The following is a 26,928-nucleotide window of genomic DNA, read 5'->3' as shown; positions in this document are numbered from 1 at the left end:
GATCAATCACCAGATGCTGGGCTGGACTGCATAATCGTGGAGAGCATGGAGAAGCCCATCACATCTGGCGCTGTCTGGGCCCTTCTCTCTGTGTTAGGGCCGTATACAATTGGGGCCAATGTGCTCGCCGATGAATGCTTCGTACTTCGTATTGGAACCTGCTCCGCGTCAGGCCGGCCATTGATTTCCCCGGGTGAGGGCACTAGGTGCCGCTCCCAAGCTGCAATCCTTGCCCGCTGCGACATTGAGAAATGATATGGCTCCCCTCCATTCGCGCGCCAAGGCTTGGAGGCTCTTGGAGGGCTACATTGCCACGGCTACTGTGTCTGGCCCAGCCTCTCGTAGGCTGTCGGGACCCTGCCGCTCGCATAAGTTGTCTCCTTGCAGTTAGCAGAAATTATAGCTGCTTGAGAGGAAATTTTCTATCAATCAGCTGTCAAGATGGGGTTTCTAAGTGTGGCCCGTCTCCAGTTAGAGAGGGGATTCGTGGATTCCTTCAGGCACTCGTCTCTCGGCTTGGCCTTATGGCTGGCGACATCCTTGCCGCCTTGCGCCACGAAATCAGCTTTTGGGGTCCAGCCTGCCGACACTAGGCCCTACGGGGCTTGCTCTGCTTTACAAGAGGATACCAAATGGTTTGCTTGGTTTGTCTTCTCTCTTATCCGATCTCCCGACCAGGCATGGGCATGGGCATGGACCCTTTGCGTGGAGCCGCCGAACGAGCACACCTCTCTACCTGCATGTGTTGTCTCCAATTCTGTTTTCCCAATAATGGCCGTGATAGGCATTGATTGTCGTTTCCGCGGACTGGGCCTGGTAGCTCGCTCTTCTTAGGGACTTGAACCTATTGTCCGATGGAGATCCCTCACTGGCCCTACTGCTATACTAGTCCATGCTTGTACAAGCAAGTCAGCCTCGCTCTCGACAGGCGGTCAATTTGAGCCCAGGTGAAGCGAGGTGAGGCTTACGGAGTACATGCGCAAGCCCACGCCACGTTGGTCTGGTCTGGTCTGGTCTGGTCTGGTCTGGTCTGGTCTGTGGTCTGTCTACCTGGGTAGCTTAGCTAGGATCCCGTTGACCAGGGGGATTGCACCAACGCCGTTTAGAAGCACAGTAGCCGCCATATCTACTCTGTATCTCCATAAAGAGCAGCCGGTAAATAAAGGCAGCTCATCTTTCTCCCCTTTCACCACCACAACTTGTGTCCCGTCTTTGGTAGCCGTTTGTTTTTTCAATCGTTCTTTTACCCCTCTGTCCAGGCCCATCTGCTGGCTTCGGCGCATCTCCAGCCGTCTGGCTGCCTTCCATCGTTTAAATATAGCCAACGGGCGCACTCGTTTCCCGTCTGTTGTGCTAGAATAGTCTAGCTTGAGGATGCGTTCGCTTACCTCTATATCGATTGGCATCATTGCCGGCGCTGTGACTTCAGCGGCCCGACCTGATGCCAAAGCATTTGTTAATAAGGAAGCGGTCCGTATAACACAGCTATTGTCGTCTTTCGCTTTATATTAATATTCAGACTTCACAGGGCGAATTTGTGCCAACGCCGACTGTTGCGTTAAACCAGAGAACTGTGGCAGCGGCCGCCACAACAATTGTTGAGCCTGCTCCATTCACGGTCACTCTCTGCCCACAGCCAACAGGAATCTATGGAGCAGTGGACTTGGAGTCGAATCTCATCTACGGCTGCCAGCCTGGTGATGTTTGCAACCCCCAAAAGCCAGCGGGATGCAACTTCTGGCCAGGTCTTCCAGCTCCTGGTTTTCAATGCCATCCACAGGACTGCATGCTAGCTCCGCCGCCGCTGCTTGCAAACTGGCCGGAAGGAAAGACGGGTTATATTCCTCATCAAGACGGCTACTTCTACCTGGACCCACACATTTTTGGCTTGACTTACGATATTTTCGAATACCACGTTATTAAGAAGGCCCAGAGTGGCAGCACCAGCACTTACACGAGTGGCAACTGGGGAACACAGGCACAGGCCCTCGGGTCGACGCCAACAGGTTCGCCATCATATGGAAAGCGTGCTTCCAGCCCGTTCGAGCAACAAGCTCGTCGCGGGGCCAATTATGGTGTAAAGCGCGCAGCTCTGGTCTCACAATTTTGCATGGGCCCTTGCCAGGATGCGCTTACCTATGTAACACAACATGGCAAGCACGACGAGTTTTGTGAGGCGGGAACAGTGTTCGAGATGAAGTTCAACGCTTGCGCTAGCTGCATTGCTAATGAAGACAACATCAACATAAATGACATAGATGCGTTAAAAGCAATATTGGGCAGCGGTTTTGATCTTATCTTCTTCTGCAATGGAACGGGAACTACGCCGCCGCCCACATCATCGGCTCCCCAGTCCCAAGTGACAGGGTCGAATACGCTGGGATCGACCTCTCAGGCCCCCACAAGCCCGACTTCGCTCATCGACTCTACAACTTCGAGCTCTGTACAGTCGACGACTTCTAGTACCACCCCGCCTCCTCCCCCCACAAGCAGCACTTCTACAACTTCTTCACCACCACCACCGCCACCAACATCATCATCGACTACGCCGCCACCACCACCACCTACTTCTTCATCGACACCCTCGCCACCACCACCACCAACTTCCTCATCGACGAAGCCTCCGCCACCGCCAGCTTCATCGACTAGCTCTTCGCAGCAAGCATCGTCTACTCCTCCACCCTCATCTTCAACACCGCCCTCTTCTGGTGCAGGATCGTCAGGATCTTCCACAACTCCTGGGAGCCCAGGAGGCTCAGGAAGCTCTACTGAAATAGGTACGGGACCCACTAGTGCAAGCAGTGAATCGAGGCCAACGTCGGCGCCCACATCGGGATCCGCGCCGGCCTCGTCTGGTGCATCTGTTCCGGGGTCATCAGCCTCCTCCTCATCCTCAGGGGAGACTGGTACCGCACCCCCTTCAGGTACTAATTCCCCGACCGGCACCGGTTCTGGTGCCGGTTCTCCTCCCGGTTCTGGTTCTCCGACTGGCACTGGTTCTTCAACCGGAACCCCTGCTGGAACGGGTGCTGGTTCCCCAACGGGAAGTGCTGCTGGGACAGGCACCGGTTCCGAGACAGGAACTGGTGCCAACACAGGCACTGGTTCTGTGACAGGAGCTCCTACCAAGACCGGCACTAACCAATCGACAGACGTCTCACCCACCTCAGGTTTTTCTTCTCCTGGTCAATTAGAGAAAGGAACCTCAACCCCTGGCGGCGGTTCTGAACCAACTGGAACAAACAGCAATGGCGGCAGTGGAGGAAACCCAGGTGGCGCTGGGCCTACCGGATCGCCTGGTGGTGGTAATCCTGGCAATGGTGGTAATCCTGGCAATGGTGGTAACCCTGGCAATGGTGGCAATGGTGGCAATCCTGGTGGAAGTGGAGGTCGAGGTGGCTCGACAGGAACAGGAACCAACCCGTCGTCACCAACCAACAGCCTGCCCCCTCCTCTTTCCAACGACCTCTCTCGACCAAGTGAAAACTTTGGCCTCCTAATTGTGGCCCTTCTGGGTCTTTTGGTCTTCTAAATGCGAGGGCTCTTTTTCCATTTTATGTTTATGTTGGCCCTTCTTTTTGGGCAAACATTTGATGACCATATGATTTTGGTACTCATTTTTATTTTATTTTATGAACTCTCCTTTACGCATATTTATACCCCCATCCTTTACTTTTTTTTTTCTCTTGGGCTTTCAAGTTCGTTGTACTACCCATTCTTTCGGCAGAATGTATTGGGAAAGGACAGGGAAAAGAAAAATAATTAAAAGATCTAAAAAAAAAATAACTATTTAATGTATAATCCAAGAAATATATTCTCTCTTGGAAACAATACATTCGTTGGCAAAGGGGTGAACTTGGCATGATCTCTTTAAAACTGGGATGGAACGACGCAAATGGGTCTACGAAGCTATTTATTGTTTTTATTTACTTAATGGAAGATACGTTCTGGTCACTCATTTAAAACCAATTGTTTAACTGTCACAAGTCAGATTTTAGATAGTAGATGTGAATAGGGCTCTAGATTGTTAGAAGAAAGCAGCTTGTTACTAGTATATGGTATTGTTAGGCTTAGTCAATAGCAAATAGTTGTAACGAACAAGGTAATGAAATTTGTTTATAGTTCCTATCCTAGTTCCATGTGAAAGCTCTTTAGATGTTGGGAAAAATTCCAGCACTACCTGGCATACATAGATGCCGACACAAAACGCAGTACTCCCTTGCTAGAAATTCGTCTAAGTAGTCGTATCCGGTTGATTCTCGTAATGATAGCAATGTTAATGGTGGCGAAGCGAAGCATAAAGCATGAAGAAGAGAAATAAAACCCATGGCAAGAAATGCAAAATACAAAGTCAAATCTCAGTACCATCCTCTCCCGTTCATCGGGTTGTCTTGCAGGTACGCATCCATTGCGCTGACGCCGTCCGTCTCTAGATCTTCCATAAGCTCTAGCTGCTGTGACTGGGATAGACTGCCTTGTCTAGCCGGTGAATAGCCAAACTGCATACCACCTGCCTCGAGCTGGGCGGTGATGTTGTGGAGGCCCAAACCACCAGGTCCCGGTGAATTCCCACCAAATCCGCTCATCCCAGCCATGGCTTCATTAAAGTATCCACTGCCGGACGTCACAAAGTTGTATGGCGACATAAACTGTGACGGGGGCGAGAACCAGTCCGATACGGATGTGGGCGCCGGTGGCAGCGGTCGCTGGTGAATAGGTTGCCCCATTCGCGCCGCTGCATACGTCGGCTGGGTCTGCGCCATCTGTGGTGCCATATTGCGCTTATGAGGCGGCGACATGTTGGTCTGCGTCGAAAGCGGTGATGGCGTAATTGGGGCAGCATTCGGCGATTGCTTCATCGCCATTGCCGATGGCGATAAGCCCGGTCTCGAAGTCGGTATATTGCCCTGAAGAAATGTCTCGGGTGGCGATTGTAAATGGTGGGGTATATGGTCCGGTACCTGGACCTGATGAGACGAAGGATCTTCTGAGCCAGCCTCTCCCATATGGGTGACATCGGGCGGGAAGTAAGAGAAGCGTCGGCTGCCATTATCTGTGGCAGGGTTGCAGAAGATGGAGTTTGAACGGAAAGTAGGCTGTGGAGGAGGGTAATTGGGATCGAAGACGTAGTTGTTCATTGACTCAGGGGACGAGTCAAAAACAAAGCCGAACTGCGGAGGGTTGAGATAGGGGAGTGGCCGAGGAGTAGTAGCATTTGAATGAGAGTAGCTTTCAGGTGAAGACTGGGACTCGCTTGTCGCTGGTGGACTGCTAAAAGAAAATGGCTCCTTTTCAAGCTTCACCTGCACGTCGTAGCTCTGCATACACGCCTTGGCAAATATGGTGTAGAGTTGAGACGTGACTGTGGTCCCTGGCCAACGCTCTGCGCACCGGTCCAAAGATTCTAATGCCTTGTTCACAAGATCTTCGACCTCTTCTCTTGGGTGGTTGCGTCGAACTTCGGGATACGATATCGTCCATAGAAGTGTGCTGAGCGACCAATTTAGTGAAAGGAGGAACACCCATGTCATATCCGCAGGATCGCTTCCGAACTGCTTGTGGGAAAGGTCAATCGTGGCGGCAGAGGACTCGTAGCAAATTTGAGCCGCACCAGCCGAAGGCTGCGGGATCTGAGGGGAAGGTCTGTACAATAATGCCCTCAATTGGTGATAATGTCCAGAGATCCTGCCAATACAGTTAGGATATGAGTAGTACGTGTTGAAAGTGAATTGACTTACCAAGGTTTAGCAAACGGAGGGTCTTCTGGCGTCGAGTCCATCCAATCCCTCATAGACTTTTCTATGTTTTGAAACCATGGATGGTCGTCGTTTCTGGGTTCTGGCCGCTTCCTTTCATATAGGGTCCTCTTAATCTCTGTTTGAAAGGTCCACATCTTATAGAAGTGTATCGTCGCGAGCTTCCGTGAACTAGGGGGGCCATCCAGGATTCCTTGAGGCGTAATGTTCGCATCATCGGCTGCGCTAAAAAATGCAATATCCAAGCGATCACTGTTGGTGGCAAATGCACTGGGCCGGCCGAGATAGTGAGAAAGGCCATGTTCCATAGTCATGATTACCCATACCAGCCTCCGGCGCAGGTCAATAGTTTGTGGATCCAAATTAAAACCAGTAGTAGTAAGAGTCTTCTCGTCTGTTAACCCTTCTTGTTGGCATATTCTGGTAGCGAGCCCAATAACATAATACACTGGCGTTCGCGTCGGGGTGAGTAGTGAGTATTGTCCGATGAGAACGAGGCATTGTAGCGTTTTGAGGTCTTTGGGACGAATAATTTCCTCGACGTATTTCATCGCTGCCATGTAGTATGAGTCGCCCAACCCGGCATATTGCGTGTCCAACTTTTGCAAGCTAATAGCAATAACCATGCGGACAAGGAAGTTTTTGTACGAATCTGTATCGCCATTATAGACAGCATCAACGTCTGCCTTGAAAACTGTCTCATGAAGCACAGGCCAATGAATTTGAGCTGGGAATGTCAGCTTTAAGCGTATTTGGCAGCAGGAGGAGGAATGAAAATTGCAAGCACACCTTTCTTATAGAAAATTTCCACCAGCCTGTCGGCCACATGACGAGCGGGAAGACTTTCGGCTGGAAATTCACTAATCATGGGATAGCTTTTCTTTCTGTTGTTGGTGTTTATCTGAATAGATTGCATTCGAGCTTGGCTTCTTGCGCGAACTTCCGGAATGAGATCAGAAATTTTGTTGGAATCCGTAAACCGCTTGGCTTCAGCCATGAGCAATCGTGTCATGGCAATGCCGCTAGATGGCCCCAGATAGCGAGGCGTCTCATCGTTGCCGCTCAAACGAATCATGCCTCCCGGACGAATTAATTCTTCATTTGTCGGGGGATGATCACCATCTTCGTCGGTATATTGGGCAAGCTCAGCCTCGAGGGCTTTGACCTTGTCTTGCAGCGTAATCACATAACGGCGATTGATCTTGCGCGCCTTGGCGGTATCGAGATATTCGCATACAGATCCTGATCTCTCGCAGGGGAGGCAGCGAGGAAGCGTGGGGTCACACCTCGTTTTTCGCTATCATATGCCATCAGCACTTACACTTTCAATTCTTGGTGGAATCTGCAGTAAAAGCGGTACAGATGGAATGAGGTGCTTCTCAGGGGCGGGGTAGCTATCATATCATACCTGACGACAACGACAACATGCTGTCAGGGTGTGAGCAACTCGGTGACTCGAAGTATCACCGTCAAAAAAGTCATCGGGGCTTTGCACCAAGTTTCGCGGCTGAGCATAGGCGTGGTTCATCCGGGGAGCAACGGTCCCCAGACCTTGCCGGAAAATATGGGCGGCGTCCATGGAATATGATGTCGCCGGCACTCCACCAGCTTCTTCGTAGCCTTCAGTGATATCTTAAAAAGTCACAGCCTTTCATGAAACTTGGCAGGACTCCCGGAACCTTGTACTGTGTTTGGTATTTGGTTGGCTGTTGCGACGCTGGGTTGGCGTTGGACGACCCCTCGATCAAATCAACCAGGGACTCTCCGGACACAGAACGTCAAACGACGAAAACGAAGATGACAACGCGATGCTAATCAGTTGACAGATGCGCACGCTTCATAGCAGGAAAGAAAGGCTGATGTGGTTCTAAGACAAGGGCGCAATAAGCATCAGCATGGTTCAAAGCTAGGCCAGACTGCCGCCATGGCTGGATCGCGGGGCAGAGGAAGATGAGGCGACCAGAGTTACATACGGGATCTCGGCAGATGAGAGTCAGCTTGACGGCTATAGCAGCGTTTTTGAGGCTGGGCGCGCGACGCAGAGGCAGAACATGAAACACGCGCGGTCAAAAGCTGGAACTGCTTGGACAGCGCAAGTTCAGATGCTAAATCGGGTTCCAAGGCCAGCTCGCGACAGCGAAGCGACTTCAGCCGCTAGTGCCAGTGCAGCTGTATTTGACGCCTGTGTGCAAGTGAATACAGATGACGGATGACTAATCGCGCCAGCTGCCAGACGGAGCCAATTAAGCGCGAGCCTTGGGTGAAGTCAGTTCCTGCAGTGCCGGCCAGGAGCTCTTCCTCAGAACGGAACGCACCCAGTGCAATCAGGCAAGTGGGGTGTTGCGCCGATGACTCCAGACCATGTGCCTTAAACGCGAGGCTTGGTACACCGAGAGTACTCTGCAGTACTGCGCAGCGTGATGCGGTACCGATTGATACCGGATCGTGCCGGGCAATGCGCTGCTAGAGAGGTACTATTGCTGCTAGCGGTACGAACTCGGTGGTGCAACCAACACACGGAGGAGGCTGTACCACGGGTGGGGGACTCAGAGGCCAGCAGTGGGCTTACGGAGGGGGAATCTTCAGGGATCATGACTGGCCCAGTGCTCCCCGCTTTTCAGTCGGTCTACGTACAGCTCTAACTCAGCTGCGCGGGGCGGCTCGTATTTGGCCAGATAGCAGGCGACTTGCCTGGCCCCCCGAGCCCTGAGCAGTGCGTCTGATGTCGCTGCGACCTTCCTCTGCATGCAAACGTGCATATGTATGTGCACTCCGTATTTTTAAAATGTTTCAGGTGTCACAAACAGTCTTTAGTCGCTCGTTTTCAATCCTTCATCGCGGGCTTGAGCGGTGTGATGCGGATACATAATTCGATAGATCGATATCACAGACTGGGGGGCCATGCGAACGGACGACATGACGTCTGAAGGGTCTGTGTCATTAGATGCGGCTAGTCACTGCTCTAGAAACAATCCAAATCCCCGTTAGCAGCTCGTCTGTGAGTACATAAATGCTCCTACGATTGACTCTCAATACTACTTCGTACGAGGTAGGTGCCTATCCAAGATTCCCTCGACTCCTTCTGCAACCCTTCATTTTCTCTATAATAAAGCCTCACTCTGGTTAGTGTAAGAACGGGGACGGCCGTAAGTGCATCTCCAATTTAGGCGAATTCTACTCTGTGTCTTGCCATGTTTGATATATACCTAGGTGTCAATATATATACATATATATTTACACGGCCTTATATAATGGGTAGCATCGACGCAGGTGGCGTGCTCTGGCCATCTTCAGTTTACCCGTACTGCAGGCGAGTCAGAGCCATATGCCGAATAAAGCAGTAATACTCCATCGTCCAACCCGTTTTGTAGATGCTTGCCACTGCCAATTGCCAAGATTGGAGCATAAATGTGCGCTACTAAGACTTGCATGTGAGCTGTCTGCTGCTAGTCAAGCATACTCTACTTGTTTAGGACGATACCCATGGCATCTACGAATAAGTACCTGCTACTTTAACGGAACAACATCAGATAAATCTGATACAATTCCGAGGCAACAGGGCTGATGGCCAATCGTCGCTCTACTGGGCATAGTATAAAGCATGTAATGAGTGGTTGGTAGAGATCGCCTGGGTAGGCACTCGGAAGCATTGCCAATCAATATAACATGTATACGCAATAGGCTTACAAAGGGAAATTCACAAAAAGCGACGGTGATCAGCTGCCGGATACTCAAAGAGGAAAGATTACATCATCTCAAAACTGATAGCAATTTATTCTTCGCCCAACCCTTTAGACAGCATGTAATATGTAATATTAGATGTAGTAAGACTACATGCACACCTACTACCTACCTACCTTACCTTCTGTGACCACAAAGGTACACGGTTATATACTACCACGACCCAGGGAGGCTGTGTAGCATCCCCATATTACAGTAGTACCTGATAGCGGTGCGGGATTCGAGGGTCCAGCTGTTGATAAGCCTAAACCCTAGTTGCAGCCCGTCCAATACGTGGCGGTTTCGTACTGACACACCCGTGTCCGTCCATTGTCCGTTGAATCCTATGAGCACGGAATTTGAAGCAGAGAGCAAGTAATTAGTCTTTCGCACGGCTGCGTCCAAGACGGCATCCTTCCAAGGCGGATTTGCAATGCACCATTAATCACCGTAAAGCACTGCTATCCGTGCTTTTTATGCCAGATATCAAAGATATGTTTCATCGTGTTCCTGTAGTGGCAGCAGCCCCCAAGAGCAAGAGCCGCCCCCAGCCATCGCCCGTCCAGTGCGGTCTTCAGAGCATGTGGAGGCGCTGGCTATAGCTCTAGGCAGCTAAGCGAACGCTAACGCTAACCCCCGGCCAGACGGATTGTCCTCTACCGCCAGCACTGCTTCCGCTACCCGTCTGCACTCAACTATTACAACATGCATCTCTGAGATTCGAGCAACCTCCTTTGGCCTAGTCAGCAGCCTCCTCTGTCGCCGAGTCGTCTCTGCTGCGACGCCCGCACCCTGTGAGCAATCGCCAAAAAGACAATCTCCCACGGTTTCTCGCGGCTCCCCATCTCAGCTCAGTCTTCAGCTTCTCGACGGCCAACCCGGGTCCCTCCAAATTCGCCCTAGCAATGCCCCGCAGTAGCTTCTCACATACTCCCCTCTTGAGAGTGTCGAGGCCGGTGTCAGCCTGCTCAAGATGTGAGTGACCGTCCTCCCAGCGCGCTTGCACGGACTTCGCCGGTAGATCTAACGCTTTCTTACCAGGTCGAGCTGCAAAGGTCAAAGTGAGTGGACAGGCAGCGGCAGCGCTTCTTCCTCTTTCAGCGCAGAGATAGAGCCGCTGCACACTTGATCCTTGGCTGGAATTCGATCTGACGGTTGTGAACAGTGCGATGGAAAGCTCCCTGCCTGCACGGCCTGTGAAAAGGCCGGTCGTGAGAATGCCTGCTCTGCGGCAAACGATCAGTTTGCGCGAGGCAAGGAGCGAAGGTGCGTCTTCCCACGTCGTTCCCAGAGACCGTCTTGGACGTCCCTCGATTACTAACCCCTGCGCGCGCCCACCAGCTATGTCGCCGCCTTGGAGCTTCGCATAGAGAAGCTGGAGAGACGTATAGCATACGCCAAGTCTCGAAAAGCCTCTGTAGCCCTCCATGAGTCTGATTCACTGGCCGTCGCCCATGTGGATAGAAAAGATTCCCTGGCGTCCATTCGAGCAGCCATTCACCGCAAGGCTGCCCGGACTCGTGAAAATTCAGATGTCAACTCTTTGATATCTGACTTTGGTTTCTTGTATGAGAGAGCTCCCATGTCCTTCTCCACTTACTTGGTTTCATAGCGTCTGACAAGTTACATCGAATAACAGATCGGTCAACGCAACAACTCGAGATTTTGAGCCATCCATGATCAACATGACCTTTGCGCGCCTCGTCTTGGCCGCTGCAACCAAGGACGCTGTCCCAGTCTCAGCCGACTCTCCGTTGCCACAGAAGCAATATGCAACAGAAATCTTCCATCATTTCATGAAAAATATGTACCCACTCTTACCATGTTTTTCAGAAACTGCAGCTTTGAATGTCTTGAATGACATCTATAACCAACAGGCTGAGCGCGTTATCAGCGCATCAGATCATTGGCTACTATACTTGATACTTGCCATTGGATCCACCATGCAGAGCCAAAATGTCAATGATGAGTACTATAATCTTGGAGTCCAGTTTGTTTCCAAAGCATTGGATTATGCAGATATCGCGTTAGCACCTGGATATGCCACCCAGATTCAGTCGTTGCTCCTCCTTACACAGTACGCCATACTAGATCCCAACCACTTCGACAGCTGGCTTCTCATAGGCTTTACCACGCGCGCTGTTGTTGATCTTGGATTTCATCAAGATCCCCCTTTGTCTTCAGTTGTAGATCGAGCCACCCTGGATATGCGCCGTAAGATTTTCTACTGCGCATATGCTCTTGACCGGTTGGTTATCCCAGGAATATTGGATCCTTTCTTTTGGTCATTGCTATTTTTCTAACCTTTACATTTAGATCAATAAGCATGGTTCACGCTCGATCGTTTTCCTTCACTGATGACGCGATCCATGTCGCATTCCCAAATGCAGCCGACCTTGATCGCAAAGGCAAAGATCTCGAGAATGCCTCGATCTTGGGCTCACAATCTGTTGATCCCGGTCTACTTCTTTTCCAGCTCAGGAGAGCACAGTCTTACTGGTACCAAGAGTTATACCAATCATATTCAGCTCCTCTGCCAGATCCATCGTCCTTTGTGTGGCAGATATGCCTGGACATGCGAGAATGGGGTGAATCGCTGCCAAGCAATCTTCCCGCCGGAATCCGACAAATGTTTGAGCAGGAATTGAGATACAGTTATGTCTACTGCATCGCGCCTTCAGCCAGAGCGCCTCACATTACCGACTACCACCGTATCCTCATATTCGAGCACTCTCTAGCCTACCTCCTCGCTATGCAGGAAATTGCCTCTGCCGGGCTTAACGGCGCATTCTATAATTACCACGATGCTTTGAAAGTGTATTTCATGGCAAACCAGTTCCTTGCGGTACTAACAGACTCTGAGGATATGCTTCTATCTGGTGCACAGATGCAAATACCCATCTCTCGCCCCGGCGCCCCACCAGCGCCTCCAATCCCACGACCTCAGTTACGAAATGGAAGATCCAGCGAGGATAATATCAGTAGAAGTATACGCTGTCTGGAAAGCATTCCTCAAACTTTGGAGGTATATGGTCGGCGATGGGAGGACTCAGCCATGTTGAAGCAAAGCTTGGAACGAACATTAGCGGATACAATTGGGCGACTAAGGGAACGTAAGAAGGTGCAGAGCATAAAGATGGAACAGCCCACGTACCCGGGCAGCTCTCCTTCGGCCACTACTTCGCCTCGGGGACCAGCTATCGCACGCACCCCGCCACAGCCCAGAGAGATTCGTTGGGTGGGAGTTGACGTCTCGCAGATGATGCACAACCGAGCTCATCAGCAATAAGAAGAGGCAAAACTTTGAAGCGGGCAACTTTTGATTTCCTGCGTTGATGGATTGAAGAATCAAATGGCGGCTAATGTACGAGCAGTATTATTGGGATATCGGATGTGAGCAGGGCATGATGTAAGAAAGACAAAAATATCTCTGTATCATTATACCCGCCCCGAGGGCAAGACTTTCTTTGGACGCCGATGGCTTGGTGGGATTGGATAGAGCGAGGGTTATTTCCAAGGCCAATAAATATCACTGATTTACTATAACAATTCTCTGCTGCAGGCCACCTCGATCTGTCACAGGAGAATATATACATTTAATTTACTTTCTTTGTGTATATTGGAAAAGGCATTAATAGATTCCTAACCTTACCTAAACGTACTTGGTACTCCCTTCCAGATAAAAACAACAAAGGGTGAAAAAACTAGCCCCATGGGTTCCCCCTTTTCTTGTACCCCTCCATATCAATTATATGTGACCGTGACGCCCCACAAGAAATCTTTGAAGAAGAAGAAAAATTAAGATTTATGTTGTTTCTTAAAAAGAGCTTGAACAAGTGGGAAAGAAAGGGGGGAAAGAATTCATAATTATTATAAAAAGGACTCTGAACCACCAGACGTTTCTTTTCCTCCACGTATGCCCCCCCTTTTTTTGTTTATATCCATCCCCAAACCATGCGAAAAAGGGAAATTTATCCACGTAAATTCATTTCCCAGGCATTTCTCGCATACATCTTCATTATTCTTTCACTACCCTGCGTAGGCATCATTGTGGTCAACCAAGGCCTGGCAGGCAAAGACGGCGCAAGTCGTGGGCATACAGGAACCATAGAAGAGGCAGCAGGCTGGTGATGACCCAAGAGTTGCTGTCTCCAGCGCTGGCGGCGAGAGCGTCGGGTATGAGGAGGGTTAAAGGCAGGGAGTTCTTCTTGCTGCTGTGTATGCTTCTGCGGGGCCGCTTTATGATCCTGGGGTGGAGTCGGACCTTTTTCCTTCTTCCTCTCATCTTTTTCTTTGTCGTGACAGGGCTCATCAGTGGGTTCCTAGACCGCTCGAATGTCTTGCAGGTGCAGATTTTTAGTCTGGCGCGGCAACCTGCGATCTCGTTCGTAAAAGTAGCCGCAGTTGGCGCAAAGGGACTAAAAAAGACATCATGTTAGTCATTATGTTGCATACGGCAGCCAGCAAAGCGATTATGAAACAAAGGATAGACAAATCGCTTACCTTGGGCCCAGCAGGGCCGTCTCGAACTGCCCAGACACTCGTACCCCACGTACGGCAGTGTGAACATCGCCATGAGATTCGCTCCATATCGGTCAAGGCCCCTACTCCTCCACCATATCCGCCAACATCTGGCGTCAGTCGTCCTAGCGGTGTTCCGCCACGAGCAAGAGGACTCAGACTTCGGAATCTTCGCTTCTTCTTGGAACGTTCGCCTCTGCCCATTCTCTCCTCCTCCACTTCGACACTTGCACCAAGACCGAACGGAGTACCACCCAGCATGCCAGTCGTAGAACTAAATCGCGCTGTTTCACGCCGCAGTCGCCGGATCTGTCTTTCCCGGTCACCTTCTCGCTTCTCCATTTCCTCTTTACTAAGGAATTCGACCTTGGGCTCCCAGTCATCAGCCAGGTGGTCTGGATCATATCTCCAACCAGCCTCCTGGCCATGGGCAGCATCGTTTGGTAACTCCTGCTGAGCTCCACCCCATCCTCCAACAAGGCCACCAGCCTCACAGGCCTCCTTCTTTAGACGAAGCACTGCCTCGTAGATGGCATGCGTCATTGCCGGAACCCATTCGCCTGCCAATCCCAAATCGGCACATGTTGCCTTTGCGAAGGCTTCTGCGGTACCTGGAGGGTGAAGAAGTGACCACTCAAACTTGTCTGTATATAACATGGATGAAAGGTTTAGACTCAGGTTGATGATGCACCGATAAGTATCATCAGGGTTGTATTCGTCAGAATCAGGTAAGATGGGCGTTGCCTCAGCCGTGACCTCGGGTGCGGCGTCAGGTGCGACCTCAGGTGCTTGTGATGCTGGTGGCTGTGGCGTTGCTTGACCACCCGTCTGTACCGGAGTGTCAGGCCGTGACACGCCCCTCACAAAGGAAGCCGGAGAATCGTCTCGAGATTTGAATATGCTTGGCCTTGGTGTTCCGCTCCCTGTTCCATTTACTCCTGCAATGGGTGCCGCTCCCTGGGTAGGCGGTGCTGGCGCTGGCAGTGATGGCTCAGAGTGGAAGAGTGGGTGAAGAGCAACGCCGGCATATTCTTCTAGCTGTGTGCGAATCTGCTTGCTAATCTCCGCAACTACAGCGTGTCTATTGGGCAGATCCAAATCCTGTGCCAGTGTCTGTGCAAACTGGTCTGTCGTAATAAGAGTCTCGTGAAGATTCCAGCAGAAAATGTCACGTAGTTTGTAGGGGACAGTCATCTCCTGCGGCCGGTATTGTGGTAGAGAGATGTCGACTGAGTTGGGGTTTGGAGCTGGAAACGGCGCAGGTGGGATGAAGGACGGGATGTCCAGGTCGATTCTTATGGGTATCAGAGTCAAGGGGAGATGTGCTTGAGCGGCATTCTGCTGGTCACTCCTGACAGATCGACTCTTGCCCATCCAGTCTCGCCATATGCCCTGGACATCGACTGGTTCCTTGATTTCCTTTCCCACTTTATCGGCCATGTCCAGCCTGCTGGCTGAATCCTCCTTGCGCAAGCTCCGCAGGCCCGTGGGACGACGCCTGGGATCGTCGCTATCGTCATCCAGGTCATCGAAGCCATCCTCGGCGTAATTGATGATGGTGGTGCCTCGCTTTGTCGTCCGCGAAACAGGCCCTGATGGCGCACTCGGTAGGACGGGAGTCAAGAGAGAGTTGTTGTAGGTGCGCAGGCGCGGCGCATACGACGACAAGAAAGCCTGGGGTTTTGATCGCTCCATTGTGTAATTCTTGAGGTGTGTTTGCAGGTTATCTCATGCTGGCGCAAGGGAGCAAACACGAGCGCAAAGTTGGGGGATCCCCGCGCTTTGTAGGAAGCCGCAGCTGACAGAGCCTGCGAGGGTTCCTTGCAGTTTGTCCGCTGGCAATCGCCCGACGATGGAGGTCTCTATGGCAACAGCTGCTGTGCACAGAGAGATTGACTTCTTCGACGGCTCGTATGGGAAGAAGAGAAGAAGAAAAAGGCCGTAATGGAGCTGCGTAGGGTTCGAGGGACGTGGTGTTGGGAATGTCGCGACTTGTCGATGGTGGTTTGCTCAATCGCGTCGTTTGTCTTTCCCCAAAATTTGCCTAGCCCTGCAGAGATCTAGGTGATCTGCTTAGGTAAGAAAGCGGGCCCCATACTAGTTGGAGGCGTGGGTGCTAAGCCTTACAGAAGGTACGCAGCTACCCGGCAAAATAGACAAGATTCACTGAAATTACATTCCTGGCGGCGAAAGGAGAAATTACAGGATTCGTTGCTTCGATTGGAAGATTTTTTTACATATTAAAATTATGTCCTCTAGCTAGTAACAATCTTCCATCACTACCAAAAACAGCCTGACATATGCGTCATCACTGACTAATTCTGAGCGAGTATAATCATAGTGAGATCCTCCTCGCCCACCAAAAAATCCACAGTCCACCTATACCCCCAATCGTACGCATCTAAAAGGGCCGCTGTCCAACTCTAATCACCGAGAGTCAGCATACAATCTCCAAACAATGAGTGATAACGAGCTACTTACATGTTTCCCTCCGGAAAGAAGCGACACACGTCATAGATCTTGTACGGGTCTGAGATGCTGTAGGCACGAGCACAGCCTATTTGTGTACTAGTAGACCACATACACTGAGCTAGAAGATGATTCAGCACCCATTGGACCGAGTTATGAAGTAGCATGAATGAATACGTACACCAGTGCAACCAAGGTTCATGTCCATTGGTGATGGGCATCCCGTTGTATAGAGAGGCCTGAGCAAGCCAAGTTCGTGCAGCTGTCTGCAGAGGATTATCATAGGCCGAATCGCATTGAGTAGACTGGTATTCAAAGAGTGTTTCTCCTTGCTGAGGGCGGTAAGGACCTTGAGCATGTGCAAAGGGCTGCTGACCACTGGCCATTATGTTTGCCCAGTACTGAGCATAAGAGGCCAAATTAGCGTTCCATGCGAGAGGGTGAACTCCTTGAGCCTGGCGAGCCTGGTTGATCAATGAAAGAGCAAGGGCTCGGTCGTCTGATTGAGCTAGGCACAGGCTGATGAAGGGAATTACCCATTGGATGATGCGGAGAAGATGCATTTTCTCTTTCGGTGATTCTCGTGAGAGATGAAATCTTGAGATGAAGAGGAAGTAGACAGTTGTAGGTTCGGAAATACAAGGAGGTGGTGGTCTTGACGGAACTGAAGAGAAGCTCGTGCAAGTAATGAGAAAGAAAGGGAGACAGAGAGAGATACAAACAGAGGACATGAGTATTTATCTGACGAAGCATGTAAGAGGGAAGGTGCGGAGAGGGAAAGCTGCTTAGCGAGGAAGCCCAGAGCTTCTATCTTCGCCTTGGCCGCCATGCAAGAGAAGCCGCGCAAAGGCAGCTGACTCGCTTCAAATAGATGCTTCGCATTGCATGAGAAGCTACGAAATGAATCATCTGGCAACCGCCAATAACAATATCAAGTTAATTCCCCATATCTTATTCTATTTATCAAGTGCTACTGACCACGGCTGACTGCATAGAGCCCTCTATTCTATAATCCTTTGTAACAATATTTAGCAACAAAATAGAGATTAATGCATAGCATCGAAACAAAATCACCGGAAAATACCAAAAATATGAAAAAGGGAATCCCACAGGCATCAAGCACATCAAAAGTTGCACTGTAGCACAGAGCCCTGCCATTACCCCTTTAGGAAATCTCGTCGCTCCATCGCCGGCTGCTAAACCCCATGCGCACGGACCACTTTTCAAGGTACCTGTACCACTGATGACGTGCAGTGCTGCAACTTTTTTGATGCCAAAATCCACCACCAAAAATCCCACGCCTTCTTTCTCCTTCTCTCACAGCTACGACTTCACAAGCAGGCGCACATTGCTCAACCATGGCTTCAAAATCAGCTCCGTTAATAGCGCCCCTCCTGCGCCGAGCATTTGCTCCTGCAAAAAGCCTCCCTCAATTCGCTCTCCGCCATTCTCATCCCGCCTCTCCATCACCCATCGCCATCGCATCTACAACTTCTTTTTACCAGCACCGCCTCGCACATACCATCCCTCGCCCCCCTCAGAAGAAGCCGCAAAACGAACCCGCTACAAAGGACGCCCCTTCTAGCGAAAGCGACCGCCCCGAGTTCAAGGGCCCGGCGTTCTACCAGCTCTCCTTCACCTGCGTGCCCTGCGGCCATCGCTCGCACCACAACGTTTCGAAGCAGGGATACCATCGCGGGTCTACGCTGATTACATGTCCGAGCTGTCGCAACAGGCACGTCATTAGCGACCATTTAAACATTTTTGGCGATCGCAAAATCACCGTCGAGGATCTGATGAGGGAGAAGGGCCAGCTTGTGAAGAGGGGCTCTTTGGGCGAGGATGGAGACATTGAGTTTTGGCCGGACGAGGCGATACCAGAGGAACTTGCGGATATTACAGGCAAGGATAAGGAAGGCTCATCATGAAAACATCTAAATTTGAGCTTTGAAAGAAAGAATGAGATAAAGTGAAGCGCTTGGGTCTTCGTCCTTCTCTCACATTCCACGTCGTTCTATGCCAGTGCAATGGGCTTGGCGTTATTTGAAAGGATTGGATATGTTGGAAGGCATTGTACGAATATGTAAAAGTTATATAAAAGTGGCGTTGGGAATTGCATTCAGAAGATACTCCAGCTCTTTAAAGGAAACAGGATATGAAATGAAAATTATCAGGGATCTATATTAATCCCTACGCATTTTTGTCTAGCTAGTAGCATACATATGCATCTATATATAGTATTGATAAATAGTCACAAAGAACAAGTTTTAAAACGCCATCAAAAATGCCCTCCCAAACGCCGCTTGCTATACTCTCTCAGTACAACGGTTATATACCACACGACTTTTACCATGACTTATACGCCTGCCTCATCACCTTCTGCTCCTTCGATCTCGCCTTCTTGCGCTCCTTGTTCTTCTCAAACTTCTTCCTCTTATCCTGGTTATACTTCTCCGGCTGTGCCACTGCCTCAATCTTCCTCTTGCTAGATCGCTGCAGACGACGGGCCCTGACTTCCTCGCGGATGGCCATTAGCTGTTTGCTGTATTCAGCTGTACCAAACTTCTTCTGCAGAGAATCCATCATGATCTGCGCTCTTGTCTTGAGGCCTTCGTGCTTCGTCTTGAACACCTCATCCATGCTGAAAGGCGCGGGGATGGATGGATCGGTGAGATTATGCAGCGGCGTCAGAATAGTCTTGAGCGAAGGCTCGAGTCGATCCAGGGAAGAACGACGGCAAACAGTTTCGAACACTTCCATGGCCACCACCTTGGGAACGATGGCAGCAGCGTTGGGCCGTATCTCTTTCCGCAGAATGTGTGACAGTCGCCAGAACAAGTACTGTACATCTTTTGGCTTTGCAGTAGCTTCTTCGTTGTCCTCAGCCTCCAGCTCATCTGCCTCAGTTTCCGGCTCGGCATCTGATGAATCAGGAGAAGCTCCAATAGGAAGACGAGGGCCGAGGAATATCAAAACTTGCCCAAGCTCGCCTGCCAAGGCCTCGTTGACCTCAGAGCCATTCAGAGCCCTGAGAGCAAGGCGGACGAGCTCTTCTACGTTTGTAGCACGTAGAACAAGACCGTGAGACCCTTCAACGTCTTCGCCAGCAGTGGTATTGGCGCCATTTCTGGCAAAATCAGCGAGATATAAGCTGATCAACTGGATAGCAGACAGCTTCACTGAAGCATCCTTGTGTCCAAGGCAGTGTGGCAGCTTGGCCCAGAGATCTTCCTTATTCGCGGACAAAGCCTTATCCGGGAAAATGGTGGTGAAGACGCGTAAAACGCCAACCGACGCACCCACAAGTCCTCCATCGGTTTCACGAACATCCTCGGATCCCAAAATGCCTGAAATCTTATCGAAAATGAGCTTGAAGTCTGTTTTGTTCTTTGCGGCATCCTCATTGCATTCAAAGTAATGTCCAAACAGCTGCACAGCGAGTTTCACAACTGCAGTGTTTCCATCCTTGCCAAGCCATGACCGGAGAAGGTTAAGGAACGCAAGTACGCGCTCTTTGTCTGCCTTACGGAAGATCTCCTTGATTAGCGCTTCAGCTGCGAGACGGCACTTCTCGCTATCATCGTTTGCCAGAACCAGGAAGAGCGGCAGGAAGCATGTTGCCGCAACCTCCTGGACGAAATCATCAGATGACTTCATCAGTAGCAAGTGGATTACTTCCATAACGGAAATGCGGCCGCCCTCACGATCATACTTGAGATTGGCGACGACAAAATTGAGCTGCTTCTGCCAGCGGGCTCTCTTTTGAGGGTAGTCTCGAATGAACTGGAAGAAAGCACCTCGCGCCAAATCTCGGGTGTCTTTGTCATCGTTGGTAATCATGACGGTACCAACCTGATCCAGAGTATCGTAAACTACCGCAGTTTCAATGCGACGATCCAGCACAGATCGTAAGAAGTTGAATGTGATATGACGATACAGTGGTTCAGTAAAGTCGTCCTTTAGCTTGCCCAATAGCATATCGATGGCAGCATCCTTGACCTCGATATCTCGTCGGTCTCTGAGTACGACCGCAAGCATCTTCAAGGCCGCTTGCGCCAACTCGGTCGTGGTGGAAGTTGACATTGATATGCATCTCGTAGCTTCCTTGACAGCAATCTTGTAGATGTTTGCTCCATCAGCAGTTGCAAAGGGAACTTTAACGATGACTGCCAAGAGTCGGAACGCTGAGATTTTGACCTCATCTTCACCTTCCAAAATGGCGTCACCAATGATGGGAATGAAGCCAGCAATATTCTCAGGAGTCCGCAGGCTGTCATGTTTCTTCACCATCGACCTCAGCATCTCGAAAGCGAAACGTGTCAGTTTGTATGTATGTTTGCTGGTTTGACCTCGATCGCCGCCCTTCTTGGCGCCTCTTTGAACCAGATACCTTCGAGTTTTCCAGTCCAGCTTTGGCTCTGCGTCTGGTTTCCGCGCATTGTATACTTCCTGGATGACTTCGTAACAAAACACCAGGGTATCACGGCTCTCGGCAGCCGGATTTTGCAAGAGTCCTGCCGTAATGCGGGCCATCAGGGCGTCGATCTTGCGCACAATCTTCAAATCCACCTTTTGCATCAGAAGAGCTTGTAATGGCTTCATGAGGGCAATGAGGCGACCGATTGATGCATTTTTGGCAATGAGTTCCATCGAATCTTGGCTCTTGCTACTTTTGACCTCCTTCATCTGACTAATATATCCTTCAGCATCCTTCTCTTGACCAACGACGCCGAATATGTCGTCCATAATAACATTGACGACGTCTCCCAAGCAAGGATCAAGATCTCCTGATGCGAAATGAGGCACAGTTGCGACCAGAATGGAGTGCATAGTATATGAAAGAACGTGTAGTTGGTAGCCTCGAGTCAGAGCACCTCGAAGCTCTTTCAGAATAAATCCAAAGAAAGATGGGCCCAGAAGCACGGAAATTTTGACAAGAGTATCACGAGCCATATCTCTTGCTTCCAATGCCTTACTGCGCAAGATGTGGCAGATGTCGGTCAAAACACCAGCTAACCTCTGGTTCAGTTGGGGAGTAGGCAACAATCTCAAGAGCTTGACAACCGTGATGGCGACGGGAACACGGTAGCTGACCTCGGATTCGTCTTTTTCGTGTAAGTGTTTGGTAAGCGGTGGTAGGAAGTATTCAGTAATCTGAGTAAATAGTTCTGAAGTCTTCGGGGCCATAAGACGCAGTCGTCGGACAGCAGAAGATGAGCTCTCTTCCTGGTCTACCTCCATGGTTTCAGCATCCGCACCTTCAGGCAACGAAAACAGCAGTGCATCGGTGTATTTGCCCAAAAGGCGAATAGTATGCTTTCTTTGCTCTGGCTTCGATTCGATGTAGCCTATGTATCGATGGAAAGTTGTACGGAAGTGATTCCAGTTCAGTGACATCGCGAGGTTGCTGATTGTGTTTGCTGCTTGTGCACCAAGTCCATGGTCATCGCCGCCATCTGCTCTTCCGAATATGAAATGCTCCAACAAGGGGATAAAGAACTGAGTAAGATTCTGGCTGCCCATCTCTTTGCTTGCATTTGCAGCTTCCAAGGTTCGCAGGGCATCAATTTGTTTCGAAGTTGCTGGGCTGAGAATGTCGAAGAAGAATGTAGGCTCAGAAGAATCCTCCTGGCGCTCGTTCAAGAGGCCACTCAAATCGGCCACGGGGCCCCATTCAGGCATTGTGGTAAGGATGAATCCTAGTACGCGTAGATACTCTCGTCGCACGGTTTCAGACTCTTCTCGAGCACCTCCATAAATTGACGGCATTAATACCTGCTTGAGGTGGTCGTCAAGTACGCTCTTCGTTTCTTGTGACTGACAATCTGATGTTTCCTGAATCAAGCGCCGGATTCCATCAGCAGCATTGGATGAAAGCACACCGAATTCCTCATCCACGCGGATGAAGAAAATCAGGTTATGAAGCACTGGAAGCCATTGCTTAGGAGTCCACGGCTCATCATGGCCACTTGAGATGGCACTAAATGCGGCAAGACGTCTGTCATAGTCTGGCTCATCAATGCGACCTTCCTTGAATAGGTTCAGCTCGTAACAAAGGTTGGCAACGTTGGTGATTTCGTCATCTTGTTTCGAGATGGCCAAAAGAACTCGGCATAGTGATGAACGGTTTTCTCGATCTCTGAAGTAGCTGAAAAGAGATGAGACGGTCTTGTATACCTCATGAAGCAGCACCTCATCCTTCGCCGCGTCCGGCAGTGAAGCAAAGTTTTCAATGACAAGAAGGATCCGACCCTTGAGCTTGGGGTTAACTCGTCGTGCAGGTTGTTGCAGCAAGAAACTAGAAATTCGAATGACTGCTTGAACATCTTCAAAGTTGTGGAAGATTGGAGCCAATGACAGAATTGTTTCGACGCCTGCTTCTAGAAGAGCATTGCTGATATCACCAGTCCTCAATACAGTGGTAAGGCTGTCCAAAATTGCAGCTGAGTTCGTTTCAAGAAGTTCGGCTTTGATAACTTCATTAAACTCAGACTCATCGGCAGAAGCCAAGGCCAGCCTAGCCAAGTTTCGAAGCATTTCTAGCACATAGATCTTGACGGGTTCCTTCGTTTTTTCGAATGCTACGCAAGCAATGACCTTGGGTAAGACACCATTTGGCAGCGTGTTACTGTGAGGAGCGAAGAAGAGGGCTACGTTAGGAAGGTTAGACCAAGTTGATAATAGCTGTAGCATGCCTGACACTCCTTGCGCAGTCTCCGCTGGCAGATTTTCGTGCCTGGGTGCTACCAACTCCTCAATGATGATGTCCTGGTAAGGGCCCCACTGAAAGCCCTGGGCGTTCTGGAAAAGGCCGATCAAGCATTTGATACCGGTTGAACGTGTAGACTTGAGCAATGAATGAGTGCTAGCCTTCTCTTCTTCTTCTTCGGGGGCATCGGCATCAGCTTCCGCAGCTGCACCACCTAGCCGCCTGGAAGAGAAGACAAGGCAGTAGAGGACTGTATTGACTAGTAAATCCATGTAAGGAGACACGTTGGTTCCCAGCTCCGAAATAAGAGACAGAGCCATGTTCAGGAAACCAAATTGCTTTCGAACATTAATAATTTCTTCTTCGAAAAGCTTCTTCCGGTTGACCGTCGGGCCGACGACTCGTACGTCCTTGAGCTTTCCTACAGCGATATCGAGGAAGCCTCCAAGATCCGCAACAGACAAATTCCTAAGAATAGCAAGTCTGGTCGTTTGCTGACCATGGCGGCCACCGAGTGCTCCCTTTCGCGAAATTGCACGACCGTAGAGGAGGTGGAGCAGAACAGGCATCAGTTCAGCTCGATGTTCTGGTTTGATGACACTATCGCCTTGAAGGAAGACGGCAATTTCGTTCTTAAAACGAGCTTCATCGAGGAGAAACTCCAAGTTTTCTTGATACGTTTTCACGCTTTCTTGCTTCCATGCCAAAATAGCCTTCAGAGCAAGCTTTTGGACTTCCAAATCACCATTACCCAAAAGCTGTAATAAAATGGTGTAAACTTGTTCATGTTGAAACAAAACCTTCGGGTTAATAAATTGCGCAAACACGCCGATGAGACCTTTCCTGTCAAACAGAGACCAGAATTTGGCTTGAGAATCCTCCTCAGTGTCGTTTGAATCCTCTTCTTCACGAGCCCAGGCAAACAGATGGGGTACCAGTTGGCGGGACCTTCTCTCGGCAATGGAAGGCAATGCTTTGAACACTTTTAACGCTTGAGCCTTGGCGTTTGTTGAGAATGGCTCGACAAGTCGCTGGCTGTCGTCAAAATTGCGCAACATTATACCATCTGAGTCTTCAGCGGTCTCTGAAATGAGACCTGCCGACTTATGGAGAGAGTTCAACGTAGTACACTCGAAGTCGGAATAGAAAGCGCGAGAAGAATTAGTTTCAGATTGCGGTGGTGTCCATCGCGGAGATGACACTTCCAACCATCGGAAGGCGGTAGCAGAAATAGCCTCCTCGCCGAACTTGTTTTGAGCAACCTGCTTCATAGCGTCTATTGAATTATCCCATACAGGAGAGAGGTTGATCGTTAGCATGCCAAACATGAAATTTGGGATTCCTTGTTTCAGCCAAGTCGTATCCGCCAACGAGTCATACTCCTGTCCAAGCTTGCGCAGATACATAGCAATGGATCGAGTATGCTCCAAGGTCAATGGAGTTTCCTCAATTTGAAGCATGATGTCAACGAATTGAAGTTGCTCGGGCACAGTGGTCATCTTCTTTAGCAGCTCCAGAGACACTAATCGAATCTCATGAGACGGAGAGCTCAAGTTGTCGACCAAAGACCGGGTTACAGGATCATCTTCGGAGTTTGAAGCATCGTTACCAGATCCATCGTGCTTGTCAGTATCGTGGCCATGTGGGAAGGTTTCCTCATATGCCAGATAGGTTCGAAGAAAGCCTACAGATCGGGCAAATCTAGGCACGGCTGCGCGGAGCAGAGGAGCGAGTTGAGGATCAATTGAGCCTGCGGCTTTGCTCATACCCAAATAAGCATGAAATCCTTGGCTAACGATGAAGTTGACTTCGTCGGATGCCAGTGAGGATGACGGTCGAAGAGCAAGCTTAAGTTTGCGCAGTAGGAGCTCAGCAATACGAGCATTGGTGGATGGATGAACAGCCGTGAGTTCTAGAATTCGGAGGAGCGCCGCATATTTGGGCAGACATCTATCTCTCCAGACTTGTGGATCTTTGTTGTATGGGCCTCTTTCGGGGAAAGGCGATATCTCCAGGCTCTCGAATTTAGACACGATCTGATCCTGCCATGCTTGGGGGAGCTTGCAACAGTCTTTCTCTCCGGCAGAAGGGAACCCTCTGTTTTCGATGATCTGTGGCAATAAGACGCAAAGCATGTCTTCGTTTTGCCCCTGGGACCAATGGGTTGCGATAAACCTAAAGAAAACATTAATACATGCCATCGTAAACAAGGGACAATCTAACTTACTTCTGAAAATCATTACGGAATAAGCTTCCAAAGCGGCTCGGATCAAGCTCGCTAAAGTACGAACAAAAGGGTATAAATAATCTCATGAATGGCTCTCTCGTCAAAGACTGGAGAAGACGTGTAATTTGAGGAATAAGTGCATCCATAGGGGAGTGGTGGCAGGCAATTGCCACATTAGCCACGACCGATGTCCAGAGAAGGTCATTATCACTCTTCTCGGCGGCTTCTTCGACAGGTTTTGTCGATACTGAAAGGAATGCAACAAGTTGTCGGACAAGGCGTGGCCAGTCACTAAGCCGACTACCTTTTCGGACACCTGCGAGAACGCCGAGAATTCTGATGTATGGCACCGTCCACCACTGTGAATCATTCTCATGAGATTCCTTCATTTTAGCTTCGCACCTATCAAGAATTGCTTCTACGAAGTCGCCAAAAGTCTCCGCACCGGTATGATGTATCACACTGGTCAAGACGCCACAGACCAAGTCAGTCCATGTGGTTGTTTCAGCCAATGTACACTCTTCTTTTGGAATTGCGTCCATGAGGACGACGAATATGGCAGGTCCAGCGGAGTGAATAATTCGATCTGTTCCTTTAATCGCCTCCGCAAACATGGTCATGATACCATCTTTATACAGCATAAACTGCCGATCCTCAACCAGGTTGCATATATCGTCCCGCACATGGTCCACGAAAGAGACGAGAGCCGTTTCGCGAAGTGAAGGAGCAGCGGCCTTCCTGACGAGGAAGCTCATTGCTTCGGCGGCGAACCGTGCGATGAACGGAGGATGCTTGGATTTACCAAGAAGGGGTGCCATGACGGTATATGTCGGTCGGAGGTCCGGGACTAGAAGTTTGGACAAGTACTTGAACAAAAATGCTAGAGCGCCAAATGTCCATTCGATGACTTCAACGGGCTGAGACTTTCCCGCAATTGCCAAAATAAGATCCAGACTGCGGGCGAAGTATTTTTCAAATCGAATTCCCAAGTCGTGGGCAAATGCCGTCAGAAGATCGAGCAACGGCTCCAGACCTTCTTTATCCTGTGTTGCGATGTACTTGGCGAACGAATCCATTATCCGTTCCTGAAAATGCAGAATCTGCGGCAAGCTGTCGCACACAGGGTACACTTCCCTCTTGAACGAGGAAAACGAGTGGGAAATGTTGAGCTCTCCCCATTTTTGCAGTCCATTTTGGAGATAGGACGTCGTCGAGGACAAGTCTTCCGTCTCGAGGTCATGTCGTCGAACCTTGCGCAGCGGCTGGAGTGAATTGAATTTTGCGATTTTGGTCGAAAACGACTCCCATCTGTGGTTTTTCTGATGGGGCGTCGAATTCTTGTTCTTCCGCACCTTCTCGATGCGGCCGGAGGATCGGGCTGGCATCTTGACGGCGGTGCTGGTGAACCTGTGTAAAAGGTTTTCGGCCGCAATTATGAAGCATCCAAACTCTGGAGCTGTTTCACTCCACTGCAAAAGTCCCAAATTTTTTTGGTCGGCAGAATGTCGGCCAAACCGATAAGAACT

At 50.1% G+C, this 26,928-nt stretch overlaps 7 protein-coding genes across 7 annotated transcripts; 3 read left to right on the top strand and 4 right to left on the bottom strand.

Moving 5' to 3' along the window:
- Positions 1-1,104: 1,104 nt before the first annotated feature.
- On the top strand, positions 1,105-3,588 carry GGI43DRAFT_347301 (uncharacterized protein). The gene is made up of 2 exons (XM_083202222.1): positions 1,105-1,470; positions 1,520-3,588. The coding sequence occupies exons 1-2, from the start codon at positions 1,375-1,377 to the stop codon at positions 3,530-3,532; spliced, it is 2,109 nt and encodes a 702-aa protein (XP_083061707.1). The 5' UTR covers positions 1,105-1,374; the 3' UTR covers positions 3,533-3,588.
- A 770-nt stretch (positions 3,589-4,358) lies between these two features.
- On the bottom strand, positions 4,359-7,335 carry GGI43DRAFT_422258 (transcription factor domain-containing protein; the record flags this gene model as incomplete). The annotated part of the gene is made up of 4 exons (XM_083208076.1): positions 4,359-5,685; positions 5,739-6,483; positions 6,546-7,053; positions 7,165-7,335. The coding sequence occupies 4 exons, from the start codon at positions 7,333-7,335 to the stop codon at positions 4,359-4,361; spliced, it is 2,751 nt and encodes a 916-aa protein (XP_083061706.1).
- Positions 7,336-9,960: 2,625 nt separating this feature from the next.
- GGI43DRAFT_402412 (transcription factor domain-containing protein) lies at positions 9,961-13,055 on the top strand. The gene is made up of 6 exons (XM_083205688.1): positions 9,961-10,451; positions 10,518-10,537; positions 10,642-10,742; positions 10,818-11,042; positions 11,116-11,724; positions 11,793-13,055. Exons 1-6 carry the CDS (start codon positions 10,382-10,384, stop codon positions 12,763-12,765), a joined length of 1,998 nt encoding a protein of 665 aa, XP_083061705.1. The 5' UTR covers positions 9,961-10,381; the 3' UTR covers positions 12,766-13,055.
- Positions 13,056-13,318: 263 nt separating this feature from the next.
- On the bottom strand, positions 13,319-15,775 carry GGI43DRAFT_347274 (SNF5 domain-containing protein). The gene is made up of 2 exons (XM_083202221.1): positions 13,980-15,775; positions 13,319-13,894 (listed from the first exon to the last, which is right to left on the bottom strand). The coding sequence occupies exons 1-2, from the start codon at positions 15,690-15,692 to the stop codon at positions 13,799-13,801; spliced, it is 1,809 nt and encodes a 602-aa protein (XP_083061704.1). The 5' UTR covers positions 15,693-15,775; the 3' UTR covers positions 13,319-13,798.
- Positions 15,776-16,189: 414 nt separating this feature from the next.
- GGI43DRAFT_402406 (uncharacterized protein) lies at positions 16,190-17,363 on the bottom strand. The gene is made up of 3 exons (XM_083205687.1): positions 16,648-17,363; positions 16,479-16,587; positions 16,190-16,420 (listed from the first exon to the last, which is right to left on the bottom strand). Exons 1-3 carry the CDS (start codon positions 17,195-17,197, stop codon positions 16,399-16,401), a joined length of 681 nt encoding a protein of 226 aa, XP_083061703.1. The 5' UTR covers positions 17,198-17,363; the 3' UTR covers positions 16,190-16,398.
- A 361-nt stretch (positions 17,364-17,724) lies between these two features.
- Positions 17,725-18,603, top strand: GGI43DRAFT_347234 (DNL zinc finger-domain-containing protein). Its single transcript, XM_083202220.1, has one exon. It carries the CDS (start codon positions 17,825-17,827, stop codon positions 18,392-18,394), a length of 570 nt encoding a protein of 189 aa, XP_083061702.1. The 5' UTR covers positions 17,725-17,824; the 3' UTR covers positions 18,395-18,603.
- On the bottom strand, positions 18,604-26,825 carry GGI43DRAFT_347233 (armadillo-type protein). The gene is made up of 2 exons (XM_083202219.1): positions 25,403-26,825; positions 18,604-25,350 (listed from the first exon to the last, which is right to left on the bottom strand). The coding sequence occupies exons 1-2, from the start codon at positions 26,785-26,787 to the stop codon at positions 18,813-18,815; spliced, it is 7,923 nt and encodes a 2,640-aa protein (XP_083061701.1). The 5' UTR covers positions 26,788-26,825; the 3' UTR covers positions 18,604-18,812.
- Between the last annotated feature and the right edge of the window lie 103 nt (positions 26,826-26,928).

This window comes from Trichoderma evansii (assembly GCF_050947405.1).
Source record: "Trichoderma evansii strain SZMC 28006 chromosome Unknown GGI43scaffold_7, whole genome shotgun sequence".
In the NCBI taxonomy this organism is placed as follows: Eukaryota; Fungi; Ascomycota; class Sordariomycetes; order Hypocreales; family Hypocreaceae; genus Trichoderma; species Trichoderma evansii.
This window is presented reverse-complemented; position numbering and strand designations above follow the sequence as displayed.

Bases quoted from the DNA above. Each gene is read 5' to 3' on its own strand.
- GGI43DRAFT_347301 (XM_083202222.1), top strand. From the start codon at position 1,375: ATGCGTTCGCTTACCTCTATATCGATTGGCATCATTGCCGGCGCTGTG. The intron at 1,471-1,519 runs GTCCGTATAACA...ATTAATATTCAG, and splicing joins CATTTGTTAATAAGGAAGCG to ACTTCACAGGGCGAATTTGT.
- GGI43DRAFT_402412 (XM_083205688.1), top strand. From the start codon at position 10,382: ATGCCCCGCAGTAGCTTCTCACATACTCCCCTCTTGAGAGTGTCGAGG. The intron at 10,538-10,641 runs GTGAGTGGACAG...GGTTGTGAACAG, and splicing joins GTCGAGCTGCAAAGGTCAAA to TGCGATGGAAAGCTCCCTGC. The intron at 10,743-10,817 runs GTGCGTCTTCCC...CGCGCCCACCAG, and splicing joins GCGCGAGGCAAGGAGCGAAG to CTATGTCGCCGCCTTGGAGC.
- GGI43DRAFT_347274 (XM_083202221.1), bottom strand. From the start codon at position 15,692: ATGGAGCGATCAAAACCCCAGGCTTTCTTGTCGTCGTATGCGCCGCGC. The intron at 13,895-13,979 runs GTAAGCGATTTG...TGTCTTTTTTAG, and splicing joins ACGGCCCTGCTGGGCCCAAG to TCCCTTTGCGCCAACTGCGG.
- GGI43DRAFT_402406 (XM_083205687.1), bottom strand. From the start codon at position 17,197: ATGTCCTCTGTTTGTATCTCTCTCTGTCTCCCTTTCTTTCTCATTACT. The intron at 16,588-16,647 runs GTACGTATTCAT...ATCATCTTCTAG, and splicing joins TGAACCTTGGTTGCACTGGT to CTCAGTGTATGTGGTCTACT. The intron at 16,421-16,478 runs GTAAGTAGCTCG...CTCGGTGATTAG, and splicing joins TTCTTTCCGGAGGGAAACAT to AGTTGGACAGCGGCCCTTTT.
- GGI43DRAFT_347234 (XM_083202220.1), top strand. From the start codon at position 17,825: ATGGCTTCAAAATCAGCTCCGTTAATAGCGCCCCTCCTGCGCCGAGCA.
- GGI43DRAFT_347233 (XM_083202219.1), bottom strand. From the start codon at position 26,787: ATGCCAGCCCGATCCTCCGGCCGCATCGAGAAGGTGCGGAAGAACAAG. The intron at 25,351-25,402 runs GTAAGTTAGATT...TGTTTTCTTTAG, and splicing joins TTCCGTAATGATTTTCAGAA to GTTTATCGCAACCCATTGGT.